The sequence below is a fragment of the Artemia sp. Qi Xiang Cuo genome, chromosome 2, assembly GCF_049724085.1.
Source record: "Artemia sp. Qi Xiang Cuo chromosome 2, ASM4972408v1, whole genome shotgun sequence".
Classification (NCBI taxonomy): domain Eukaryota; kingdom Metazoa; phylum Arthropoda; class Branchiopoda; order Anostraca; family Artemiidae; genus Artemia; species Artemia sp. Qi Xiang Cuo.
In genome coordinates, this window is record NC_142795.1 from 80,049,236 (window position 1) to 80,062,633 (window position 13,398).

Consider the following 13,398-nt stretch of genomic DNA (forward strand, 5'->3'; position numbering starts at 1 on the left):
ATGTTTGCTCCTTTTTGGTTTAATGGAGTTTTTTACTTTCCTTTGAAAAACTTATTTTGTGTAAATTTTTTTTTTAATTAATTAACACACAAAAAGAAGGGAGACAAACACTTTATTAACAATAAAACATATATAAAAAAACTTTCAGCTAATTGTGCAAGTATATCAGAACATCAATAAAAAAAACGCCTTCAAAGCTTTTTAATAATCATTTACAATGCTAATACAATTTGTGAAAAAAAAAAGAAACACAGTGCCATTGAAATGAAGAAATTCTCTTTTATTCTTTTCATATATCCATCTTTATTTAGACATTAAATGAGCGACAAACATACGAAATAAGTGCAAATAAACATATCTTACGTTATAGAGCGTTTTGAAACCTTTAGCACAATAAGACAGATATGATCATGTTCTTAAACTCTGACAATAAATAAAGCCGCCAAATCTTTTTGTCTTTTGAGCCTATAAACCGTCTCAAGCTCCAAAGACGTATCCAAAGAGTTTGGGTAACTTGTAAGAGTGGGAACTGGCGCTAGTATCGACGAAATAAATATCAACGGCATCTAGCGTTCAGCAACACTTGGTATTTTTTTTAGTATAACAATAAGAATAATTGATTTAATGATTGTAAATGGTAAAATTAGGGTAGTAAAAAGTATCTTATCTTAGTTCCTGACAGAAAAATGATTGTAGAGCTTGGAAAAATGCCAAGTGTCGCCAGTTTTTTTTTTCGACACTTGCACCAGTTCCCATTCTTATAAGTTACCCATACTCTCTGTGCGTATCTACACAAACACCAAGGCCGTATCCAGCGGGGATTAGGGGGTTTGAACCGCTCCCCCTCCCTCGCGAAATGTCTGTCCGACTCGTAAAAACGTAACAAATATGAATAAAGAAAAATGCGTTTTTGAGGTTGTTATGTAAACCCTCAACCCCCCCCCCCAAAAAAAAAAATTCCTTTTGTAAAATCCCTCCCTTAAAAAAAAATCCTTGATACGGCCCTGACAAACACAGACAAAAGAAAATTAATGGAAGTCTGAAGTCATTTATTGCATCTATTATTTTATATTTGTTAAAATTATTTGAGCCTTCTTGTTAATGAAACCCTGAATGTGACTGAAAAACGCTTTTTGTAATGAACGTTGACAATGACGCCATTTAATGCATCCATTTAACTTATGTTTGTTATATTTATTTGAACCAGTGAATGAAGCTACCAGCTGTAGTCAACTTGAAAAAGATGGATAATGTACCAGCAAACAGCTGTAAAAAGATGATTCTGGCTTTAAATGAAAGTATATCGACTTACAGTCTACTCAAAGAAAGAAATACATACAAAAAGTAAAGTGAGGACACTAGAGATTTAAAAAAGCTTACAGCTTCCATACAAACAATACCGTCTTTTTAATTGCTCCTTATCAGCCGGATAGATATCAACACTCCCAAAAACTGCAGAACTTTGGCAGTTAACTATGAAAAAAAGAAAATAAGAGTGTTTATATAAATGTGGCATGTTGGTAACATGTACTTTACCTTACGCAAATATAGGCTTAGTGGGACACTACGTACATGTACTACTGAAGTATTGAATAGTAGTAATAACACTGATATATAGTATTGAATTCACTTCAATACTATCATTAAACCTACACAGGAGGGAAGGGGGTCCCACTTGAGTTCAATCAAGAGATGCAGCTGCCATATAAATTTGACACCTAAAACGAGTCTTCGTCCGTCTCTCCTCTCTCATTTGGAAAAATCCGCCAATTTCCCCGTCCCCAAATTTTGGCTAGAGATAATTAGACTTTTAGACCCTCCGATTTTTTAAGGATGGCGGATTAAAATCCGAGGGATGTCGAATGGCGACCAGCGTTGCCAAAGCTTTGAGATAAATTGTACCAGTTTTCAGACTAAACTGTACCCAAGATTCTTTGTAGCATAATTATAGCCTTCTACGTCAGTTTCCATTCCACAGACAGAAATGCTAGAATAAACTGAAAGTCAAGCAAATTTTTATCTTCATCGTCTTATGGAAACCAAATTTGAGCGCTATTTCTTGGGTGGTGATTACTTTGAAATTTGTGGTGATTATATTGTGGAGATTATTTTTTGTGCCATGTCGAAGAGAATCTCTTTTGCTTTGAAATTTTCGAAGCGGTGACTCGATGGATTTTCAAAATTAAAGGACTGTCCCCGCAAATACAGCCCAAATGTGTTAAGAAGTACCAAGAGTTTTGCCATGAAATATTCGAATGTACTGCATTACACCAGGACCTCAAAATTCTACCCAAAACGGTATATTTGTACCGCGTTGGCAACGCTGGTGGTGACCAGGAAAACTAGATAGGCATACGACTATCTAAGCGCAAGAATCTAGAGGTAGTTCTGATATAAGAGAACCAATTGTTCTTAGAGATACAATTTTACAAACAGACATAGGAGCCGCTCATTAGGAAATTCATTCATCAATACCTAAATTCACTCAAGGGTGGTGATTGGCTACTTAATTTGAAAGGATATAAAAATAACTTCCCCAAAACGAATAATTGCATCATTAAGGAATTTGTGATTTTTTGTGATTTTGTGCTAAATTTTTTGCGGGATCAACAATTCAGAATATGATGAAAGGTAGTCATAAAAACAGTCCAAGCAGTAAAATACAAACATGTTTAAAAATTAACATACAAAGAGAAAACAAAAACTATATGTTTACTACAGATCATCTCGAAAGGAACTCAGATCAGGAATGGGATTATTCTGGCGATCCATTTTGATGCACTTCTGAATTGGTTTTCCATATCTGCAAAATAACCGAGATAATTAAAAATAATATGGAAATATACTCTGCTTGACAGTCATTATGTTGACTACGTTTTTCGGAGACTAGCCTATTTGATTCATAGGTATAAACACTTTCTCGAAGAATGTATGCTTATTTTTTAATTTTTGATGCATTTACCGTCCTTAACCAAGGCACTGCCTGACCCAAAGGAAATTAATAGAAGTGAATAAAGACCTGGAATTTTATTCTCATGCCAGGAAACCCACTTCCCCCGTATAAAATTTCCCAGGAAATTTTCCTCCCAGTGGAAAATCCCCCGGGCCAAAGATTCCCCCAAACAAGTTTCACATGTTCCTCAATAACAAATACTATATGTGAATAATGGGGAAATTACGTAACTAACAGTCCTTTCCCCAGGGACTATGGAGGGTCATGTCACCACCGAAAAAATAATTATTGAACTTTTCAACTATGTTGAATCAAATGACCATCTTAAGAATTTGATCGGATACCTTTGGTAAAAATTGGACGGGGGTGGGAGCTAGTTGCCCTCCAATTTTTTCATCACTTAAAGTGCATTATAACTTTTATTTCCGTCCGAATGAGCTCTCTTTCAACCTTCTAGAACCATTGGTTCTATACGATCAACTCTGGGGATAACAAATACGCACGCATCCATTCTGGCAGAATACAAAATTCAACATTTTTGCAGATAGGAGCTTGAAACCCCTGCAGTAGGGTTCTGCAATATGCTCAATCTGATAATAGTAGCCTTTTAGCCAAGACAATTCCCAAGAAACCCCTTAGAAACATTGGAGAATTTCAGAGAAAGATAATACAGCCCTAGAGCAAGCGCTAAGCGACGCGGACCTGGTCAAGGGTCAAAGGTACTTGGACTGACAAGTAGGCATGGAATGTTCGAAGCTGTAAGCTAGAATCCCCACATTGAAGAAGAATAAAATTAACGTTTATTGGCTGTCAGAAATGGAAATAAATGATCTTATGTCCCAAAAGTTTTTGATTGATGGCTCCGGTGAACAAGGAGACAGACTTCTGCTTGACGACCCTACTACATGTTGTGTCATATGGTGGGAGCCAGTTCCAGCACGAATTGCGACGACTACACTCAGAAGCCGTATAAGCTAGATAGCAATAATTGCAGGACATGCTCCAACGAGGAACGGCAGTGACACAGTCACAGATATCTTTTAACAGGGTCCAAGGTATTCCTGCCGACAACTCCCCCTGAAAAACTGTCCCGAAATGCAAAACTGAGTAGCCAAAGGGAAACTAAGACAAATAAAAAGAACAAAGAAAAGCGTGCAATTGAACATCGGCTATTATAAAGAAGGGGCGGCAGGTCATTGTATAGGCGATGCCTAAAAAAGCGCATAAGAGCCCAACTAGTCTAAATCTCCATATGCCTTCAAATAAATATAGGAAATGATATTGTGGGTATTGGAATTAATCTTTAATCTCCCTTCATTTAGACTAAACCTGAATAAGGGTACTGCACGGTGATACCTCCCCTCTTATTGCAGAAGTGTTAAGAGGTGGGGGGCACATGCCTCAAAGAGTACATTTTAACGCCAAAACATCATATCTCTCATTGATCCTTCAGATAAATACAGAATAAGTTGTAGGGAAGGGTAAGGTAGAAATTGATATGTAATGGCTCTTGATTTCCGGGAATATATCTAGTCTTGCCTTTATTACTGGTGACGGGGGGGGGATAATAGTGCTAGTGTTTTGTTTTTAATTTACCCTATAAGATTTATTTCTAAATTTTATTTCTTTTTATTCTTCTTTTCATTTCTTTTTATGCAAGCATTGCCACACCATAGCAAGCAATGGTCATAACAAACATTGATTATTTGGTAAAAAGATTTCTCTCAATTTTAAACTTGCTCAGTTTTGGCTTAAAGTTTGACTCCATGTTAATAAATTTAGTTAAACATAACCGTTAAATTACAATACTTTGTTTTATAAAAAAAAACTCGTGCAAAGTGCTGCAGAAACTATGACTCACAGACAAGACCGCATCCAGGGGAATGGGGGATAGGGGGTTTAAAATTCCCCCCGAAATGTTTAAAAAAGTAACGAAAATTATTATTAACGAAAAGTATAAAATTATATAACAAATTTTTGATGCATGTTTTGAAGTTTTTTGTACCCCCTCCTCCCAGGAAAAAAAAAATCTTGGATACGACCCTGTATACAGAAAACAGTTGCGAACCGGAGCAAATGACGGTAATTATCGGACTGGGCTCGAACTCTTAACAGAAGCCTTAGATGCTAATTCCTAATAAAATTATACCCCTCCCCTCCGTGGAAAATACATCCCCACTGAAAGAAAATTATTCACAAAAATTTTCTCTCAACTGAATATTCCCCCAGACACCCCCCCCCTACAGAAAACTACCCAGCGAAAAATGTCCGAATGTTTCCTAATAAAAAATACTATTTGTAAGCAATGGAAAAATTACAAAACTCAAAAAGGCACTAAAAGTTCTACAATGGTGCTCTCTGATTGCTTTGTAGTTAGGGAGGGGGGAGATACCTCAAAGGATCCATTTTAATGCCGAAAAATTCCCGCGCTCATTGAAGAAGCAGATAAATACAGAATTAGTTTTAACGGAGAAACGAGGGGGGAGTGGAGGTAGAAATGGATGTATAATGCCCAGGGCCGTAACAAGATTTTTGTAAGGGGAGGAGGGGATACATAAAAAACTTTAAAAAACGCATCAAAAATGTGAAATTGATATCTACACCCTTATGATTTCTGGGAATATTTCTAGTCTACCCTAAAATTATAAAAATGAAGAGAACTTAAACCCAAAAAACGAGCAGAATTTATTCAATATAGGAGGGGGACTGCTCCTTCCTTATCTATACCTCAAACTCATGGTCGCAGAAAAATCGTAGGGTGCTCGTTAGATCAGAAATTGAGAGGTCTAGTCCTTTTTTATGAGTCGAAAGTGAGTGGTGACCAACCAGCTGCGAGGGTGGGGGTGTTTTCCAGGGGGTATTTTCTGGGGAGGGGGTAGACGCCGTTCACCGAATGAAGAATGAAAGCCCGCCTAGTAAATAAACAGATAAAAAGAAATTTATATATCTTTACTCTCCCACACACCGTAGAGGCTGGATAAAAAGATTACCATAAAGAGCCTAACACTTACTTCCCACCAAGCTCGGTTCGGATCCAACGTTCCTTTATAGTAAAAAAGATTATGACAATAATTTATAGATTTCTCTTCCTCCTTTGCCGTACATGCCGAATCGATCCCAAGTTCTGAAAAGCTTGATGCCATGATCCTATAAACTATTCTAATAGATAGGCTATTGTGATGACAGGCATTCAAGCCCCTCTCCCTGAGCAGGCTAGATGGGGTACAAAGTCTCTAATGGAGCCAGGACACTTACTTCCCAACGAGCTTAGGATGCAATGACTCGTCCTGGTAGATGTCGCAATGACAGAAACTCAGGGAATCCCTTCCCAAAATGGGTAGGGACCTTTAAAAGATATAAATGGGACAATAACTCTCACTTCCGACAAAGATTAGTTGAAATTTGATAGCCCCTTCATTTAAATAAATGATACGAACTTAAGAGCCCTCATTCTCCACATAGGGACTCTGCAAAACCATAGCCACACCTACTCTTAACCCCCCCCCCCCAAAGCCGTACCCAGGTTTTTTTTCGAGGGTGGGTTTTATTAAAAAAATTGTACACAAAATCCCCTGAAAAAACGCATACAAAATTTTTTTATATCCATTTTTGTTACGTTTTTACGAGTCAGACAAACATTGGGGGGGGGGGGGGGCAACCCCCCTCCTCTGGGTACGGCCTTGCCCCCCCTCCCATCAAGTGTGGCTTAGAACCAACAAACAGTTCTGGTGGATGTCATGATGATCATGATTTCCAGAACCTGTCCCCCAAAGAGATACATAATATGAGGCACATGTTGAAAATGGGTGCAAAAAGCTCAATTGTGCCTCTCATGGCAACCCTGGATTAATTTTCAGTTTAGCCAATGTAATCTAATTACAATCTAGTGGATTTTATAAAATTCATACATAAGTTTCAAGGTTCTTGATTCCTGATCTTCATGTTTTAAGCTCTAGGGAGCACAACTAACCAAATACATCCTGATATAGTAAACTGTCGGAATAATTTTGAAATTGCATACAAAACTTCCCCTTCTGCTAGCAAAATATATGCCAAAATTTTTGCGTTATTGAATGTGCATATGACGGCTAATAGCTTTTCAATAAAATAGTTATTTTGATACTTCTGACTTGGTGACTAAAATTAGGGATATTTGGAAAAGAGGGGGATGCTTGCTTAGGGAAAGGATTTAGGAGTCAGAAAACCCTACATGATTGGAAAATTTGAGTTTCATTACATCTTCACACTGCAACTCAATCAAGAACAAAGCAATTAATGCAGTCACATGCGCACACGCAACATGCCAAAAAACACTGAAAAAATAACCCAACACTGGGAATCAAGAACAAGACAACAAGAGAGCCACGTAGAATGAGGGCCGTTTCCCCTAACAAGTATCACAACTTTTCCAACAATTCATAAAATACGCCAATTTTCTGGAGGTGTAGCTAGGGTTTTCAACACTCATGGATGTTATTTTTGCCCCGCCCCCACCATCACTAGCGCAATATAGCCTAAGTAAAAAAAAACTCGATTTCTTGCCCCCTCGGAGGCTGCGCCTGGAGACAGCCGTCACCCTTGCCCCCTAACTAGGCGAGTGCTGTTTTTTAGATTTTCTTTCAATTTTTGTCATATCATTAAAATATATTAATGTGTCCGTGGCAATAAACGACAAGACAATAAATATTGAATTATCCCCTGGAAAATATCCCCCCCGAGAAATCCCTCCAACGCGCCAAATTAAGCAGCCAAAGATAAAGTACAAAATATGTACCTCAAAATGTCGACCAGATGTCATAAAGGGTAAAAAAAAGGACCAGATATCAAAAAACAGTTTTAGGACAGGGGCTTGTTGATATCCAAACACTTTCGACTTATAAAAAAACTAGAACTCTCAATTTCTGATCGAACGAGCATCCTCCGAAGTTATTAATATTGCTAGTTTCAACTTGATAAAGCACATTTGCTCTATTAAAGAAATAATTCATCTTTCAAATATACCAATATTTAACCCATGTAAGAATATTGATCTCGGGTCCAACCCTTATCACTATGATTTTCAAATCCCTATTTACCTTCGATTTAATTTAATTTTTTACAATCACAAGTGGCTTGAATTCACGAAAATATAGGAGGTGGGAGCAAATTGTAGTTTTTTCAATGAAAGCATCAAAAAAGTCAATTTTCAATGAAAATGCCCCAGAAATGGTATTTTTCGGAATCTTAAGAGGAGAACGCAAGAATCCAGGAGGGAACAGCCACATCCAGGGTCGGATCCAAGATTTTTTTTTATGGGTGGGGGGGGGCTCAAAATAGGTCGATCCGATAAACTTCCGTTAGGAGCAAGTTTAATTAAGGCAATCTTGCGTTTATTAAGTAAACTACACTACTTTAGACTATGTTAGGGGGGGGGGGGGAGGCGCCCCCTCTCCACCCCCCTGGATCCGCCACTGGCAACATCCCCCAGTTAAGGCCCGAAACAGCCACATTGTCTTAACGTATCTGTGTATGTGTTTCAAAGCCATATACAAAATAAACAAAAGCAAATTATACATTTGAAGGGAAAAAACTTTCCACGGACCTCAAAAACTTTCAAGTAAAATCGTCTAATACTAGAAATATTCTTACCCACCCAGCCACTACAAGCTCCTACTTCACTTCACTCTGGTCAGAATTTCACCCTTTAATGCCCTCCATGAACTCCCTACTTCCTTCATTCTAAAGTTTATTCAGAGGATTTAAATCATCTCTATAGCCTGAGTCTAATAAAGCTAAGGTCTCCCAAATAATGCTACCTAAACAGATATCCATTGGCCCAGCCTTGAAATTCAAGCCCTAATAGATTTTTAATAAGGACTTTAGAGTCCCTAAAGTCTCAGAAAGTCCCTAATATATTTCTACTTGTCTTCTTGTCTATTTTGTTACTACAACTGTATGCAAAATTCATACGAGTCACTATTGCCTAAAATTATAGCATAAACATCTATCATAATCCATACCTACAAAAGCCTTACCCAAATTAATAATTTCTATATCTTCTAATGCCATGCTGCCTAACCCGGATAATAAATTTCCGATAGACCGGAGACGTCCAGTTCAGAACGTTTGAGTTCGTCAGTCTAAATATTCGGACGATAGTCTCTGTCAATGGTAAAACATTTCCGTGTCACAATATCATATTACAATAGTTAGTAAAACATTAGAACCTCAAGAAAAGCAAAAAGTTTCCCACCAGTACAGACCTGGGACCAGTGATTCTTTCTCTAGTCTACTACGCTCCGTCCTTAATCTGACTTACGACTGGACAGAAAGAGGGCCCAGGGGCTTCTAATAAAACGTGGGTTTTGTGTAAATCTGTTTCTTTTTCAATACATTCCCCTTTTTTTCTCGTCTCTGCCACTCCATTTCCTGCAAGACGTAGATACTAGACTGTGCGCTCCTAGTGGTTCTAGGCGTTTGAGCTCCCCCCTCCCAGAAAACTCCAGTGGAAAATACATCCCCAATGAAAGGAAATGATTCCCAAACATTTTCTCCCCACTGAAAATTCCTCCAGATCATCCCTCCCCCTGAAGAAAACTCCCCCGCGAAAAAATATCCGTATGTTTCCCAATAGCAAATACTATCTGTAAACAATGGACAAATTGCAAAACTTAAAAAGGCACTTGAACTTCTGCAATGGGTTTGTAGTTAGGGAGGGAGGGAAATACCCCAAAGGATGAATTTTAATGCCAAAACATCCCAGTTATCATTGAACCATCAGATAAATACAGATATTAGTTCTAAAAGAGAGACGAGGGGAGGGTGGAGGTAGAAATTGATCTATAATCTCTAGGGCCGTAACCAGGATTTTTTTTTGGGGTGGGGGGCGGCACAAGAGAAACTTTAAAAAACTCATCAAAAACGAGAAATTGATATATACTCTCTTATGATTTCTCGGAATACTTCTGGTTTACGCTGTTATTATGAAAGAAAGGTATCACATCAAACCGCAAAATGAGCAGAATCTACTCCATATAGGAGGGGGACTGCCTCTTCCTTATCCACGACTTCACCTCATGGTTGCAGAAAATTCCGAGGGTGCTCATTAGATCAGAAATTCAGAATTCAAGTTTTTTTTTACAATCCGAAAGTGACTGGAGACCAACCAGCCTCCGGTGGGGGGGGGGTTAAACGCCGGCCACCAATCCTAGTATGTCTGTATTAGGTTTTGGTTGTAGAAAACCGGCGCAATCTTATTGTCAACCCCGTAAATACTAGTCACATCAGAAAATGGGATATAGGCGTTTAACTCATCCCCCCGGGAATTCCCCCCACGGGACATACTCCACCGGAAAATTCCCTCATCCCTATGTAAAATTCACCCACACACAAAATTGAGCAGCCACAGAGAAAGTACAAAACAGGTACCTCAAAATGTCGATCAGATGTCCTAAGGGGTAACAAAAGGACCAGATATCAAAAATGTTTTAGAAAAGGGGCTGCTTGGTTTCCAATTACTTTCAACTTGTAAGAAAAGGACTAGAACTCTCAATTTCTGATCGAATGGGCACAGTTTGAAGTTTCTACGACCATGAGGTGGAGGCGGGAATGAGGAAGGGGCAGAATTAGTTCTAAAAGAGAGACGAAGGGGAGGGGTGGAGGTAGAAATTGATATAAAATTCCCGGGCCACATCCAGGATTTTTGTATCGGAAGTTATTTTTTTCGATGGGTGGGGAGAGGGGGTACAAAATTAAAAAAAAAACATCAAAAATGTGTTTTTATGATTTGTTTTACGTTTTTACAAGTTCGAAAAACATTTCCATCCGTCACTGAGCTTTCAGGTAAATACAGAATTAGTTCAAAGGAAGAAGAGGGGGAGTGGGAGGTAGTAATTTATATTTAGTCTCTCTTGATTTATGGAAATATTTCTGGTCTACGAAAGTAAAGAGTAACATTAAACTCTAAAATGAGCAGAATTTATTCCCTATAGCGTACAGGAAGGGGACAATGTTATAAGATTGCCTCTGGCTTAAACAGGTGAGTCGAAGTGTCAATTTTCCTTCTAATGAACATATGAAATTATCCAGGGAGAATAGGTGGGGAGAATTTTCCGTGGAGGTAGGGGGTATTTTCCGTGGGGGAGGAGGTAATTTTGAGATAGCCATTCTGTTCAAAAAAGTTTGAAGGTCAAATATCTATGCCATCGAGGTTGGACCCCATCCCCCTAGCCTCTAGGGCATGAGCTAAAAGTTATGCAAATTACCCATTATTAACATATAAGGATTTTTATTGGAAAAGAGGACATGTTTGATCCTGGGTCTCCAAAAAGGTTTAAGATATTAAGGTGAAACTTTAAGGAAATGTCGAAAGGGATGCCGATCATAACCAAAACACACTATGTGCTTGCTGGTTGCTTAAAGGAATATCAGCAATATCTAAAGAACAACTAGGGATATTAAGTTGAAACTATACCTAAAAAATCTAATCCAGATGCTAAGTTAGTTTCGTTTTTTGTTTCCTGTTGATACTACTTAGTAGGCCAGAAACAGTTCTATTTTATTCTGAAAATTAGGAAACTTCAGGAGATTTTCGTTTCTCTGTTTAACGATCCCCAGCCAAAAACAAGTATTTTATTTTTATTTGCATTTTCAAAGCCTCAATTTTATTTTCCAAATAAAGTGCCAGGTGAAAAAAAGAAAGGGTCGGGGCAATCCCCCATGAAGTTACCTTTTCACATAGTTTTTACTTGCATTTATACGAATTCGTCAAGCAAAAGTTCTCAAAATTCTAGGCAATACCCCCCCCCACTTCCTAAAGTCCTGAAACTATCATTTCATTTTGATTCGAGGTGATATTGGATTCGAGGCTACAAGAATCTTTTCGTTTCATTTTGACAACCCTGGTTATGCTTCATAAAAATAAAAAGCTTTATAGGTCAAATTTAAGATAAAATTGCATTTCGCTGAATACACAACCCTTATTGAATGCCAAGATAAAACAGATAAAATTCAGAAAAGATAAAAATCAGACAGTTTGGAGTACAAAATCTAACCTAAATACATAAAGTTAGCCTATATTTTAAGTTTCATATAGTTCAACACTCAAGTAACCTTTCAGTTCATTTGCTTCGTTTCGACAGATGTGTTTACATGGATTGTAAGTGCAATTTTTCAACTTTATCTAATACTTTGTCTTTAATTCTTTATTTTACAAGTTCTTTCCTCCAGCATTCGTTGCTTATCTTGGTCGCAGCATGTACAGCTTGAATTTCCTTGAAACTATCATTGGCTTCAATATACTATGAGCATTTATAAATAATTTCATTGACTCACAAAATACGTCACAAAACAATATAATTAAGCTTTATGTTTCCGGTGCAACTTTTTGGTAACTTATCCCCGTAGTTTTGATGGCTCAGCCTAGTACAACAATGTTTGTGGGATTCTATAGCTGAGGTTCAGCTTTGTCCACCAACTACATTATATTGTAAAATTCTACTTTTTTTTGGTATCTTGGAAATGGGTTGGGTTAGGAGAATGAAACTTACAGAGACGGGTCTACAGGCTAAAGTATGTCCTGGGAAGGTATTTTTAAGTACCTGCCTCCACTCCTTCTCTCTCTAGAGGGTCCTAAAATTTTCCTACATGACAGGTCTACACCTATTGCAATTTTGACAAAACAACATTGAGCAAAGTTGTGAAGGCGAAAACAATTTTGTTGTGCTTCATTTAAGCAGAAGATCTATTTTGCAAGGTTTCACTATTATAACACACATATTTTTAAAGATCTTCAAAGATCAGGACCATCTAGAGGGAGAAGGAGTAGAGGTAGGTCCTTCAAAATAACTTCCTGGGACATACTTTAGCCTTTAGACCCATCCCTGAAAGTTTCATTTTCCTAGCCTAACCCCTTTCCAAGATAGCCAAAAGTAGCTAAAGTAGAATTTTACCAAAAAATTAAATCTTCCCATGTTTTAAAGAAGTTTAGGTTTTTCTTTAAAATAATGATAGTTCAGAGAAGGGAAAGAGACCTCGCTTTACTCAGTTGTTTAGGTTGTGAAGTGAATCGAATTAACTTATGAATATCATGGCAAGGCAATTTACCTGATAGAAGACCCAATCTTCCATAAACGAAGGTACAAATGCGTTAGATCGACTGAAAGCCACCTGCAGTTTTGCCAGTTGCGCTTCAAACATCTGTAAAGCCGGCTCTGATGATACACCATTTCCCTACGACACAAATAGTAGAGCATGAGTTAAGAGGAAGAGTCAATATTGAAAGCTCGCATTACTACTACCAACAACTCACTACGGCACTAAGCCGCCTCAGGTCAACAGAGCTACACACGTCCTCATCAATCTCATTCTATTTAAAGTCTCCCTCTTTGCAACCTCCTAAGAAGTTCCCGAGTTCCTTAAATCTTTCCTTGCGACCTCCTCACACCCCATTCAGGGACGACCTGCTT

At 38.0% G+C, this 13,398-nt stretch overlaps 1 protein-coding gene across 3 annotated transcripts in view; it reads right to left on the reverse strand.

The window, feature by feature from the left end:
* Positions 1-2,653: 2,653 nt before the first annotated feature.
* The window catches only part of Sms (spermine synthase), a 75,602-nt gene continuing 64,857 nt past the window's right edge, over positions 2,654-13,398 (reverse strand). For all 3 annotated transcript variants that reach the window (XM_089103331.1, XM_089103338.1, XM_089103343.1), the window contains 2 exons: positions 13,037-13,162; positions 2,654-2,803 (listed from right to left, as the gene is read on the reverse strand). In XM_089103331.1, coding sequence (XP_088959457.1) covers positions 2,756-2,803; positions 13,037-13,162 — 174 coding nt within the window. In that variant the 3' untranslated portion in view covers positions 2,654-2,755. The remainder of the gene's footprint in view (positions 2,804-13,036; positions 13,163-13,398) is intronic.